At 59.5% G+C, this 294-nt stretch overlaps 1 protein-coding gene across 1 annotated transcript in view; it reads left to right on the top strand.

The window, feature by feature from the left end:
- The window catches only part of MC1R (melanocortin 1 receptor (alpha melanocyte stimulating hormone receptor)), a gene marked incomplete at both ends in the record, with an annotated part of 917 nt that extends 637 nt beyond the window's left edge, over window positions 1-280 (top strand). Inside the window, one exon of the mRNA XM_009588022.1 lies at window positions 7-280. Coding sequence (XP_009586317.1) covers window positions 7-280 — 274 coding nt within the window. The remainder of the gene's footprint in view (window positions 1-6) is intronic.
- Window positions 281-294: the final 14 nt, after the last annotated feature.

Here is a 294-nt window from a genome sequence, read left to right as displayed (position 1 = left end):
CCGCAGCATCTCCAGCCAGCAGAAGCAGCCCACCGTCTATTGCAGCAGCAGCTTGAAGGGAGCCGTCACGCTCACCATCCTCCTGGGTGTCTTCTTCATCTGCTGGGGGCCCTTCTTCTTCCACCTCATCCTCATTGTCACCTGCCCCACCAACCCCTTCTGCACCTGCTTCTTCAGCTACTTCAACCTCTTCCTCATCCTTATCATCTGCAACTCGGTGGTTGACCCCCTCATCTACGCCTTCTGGAGCCAGGAGCTCCGGCGGACGCTGTGGGAGGTGGTGCTGCGCTCCTG

This window comes from Fulmarus glacialis, unplaced genomic scaffold (genome assembly GCF_000690835.1).
Source record: "Fulmarus glacialis isolate BGI_N327 unplaced genomic scaffold, ASM69083v1 scaffold31831, whole genome shotgun sequence".
NCBI classification, from domain to species: Eukaryota; Metazoa; Chordata; class Aves; order Procellariiformes; family Procellariidae; genus Fulmarus; species Fulmarus glacialis.
This window is presented reverse-complemented; position numbering and strand designations above follow the sequence as displayed.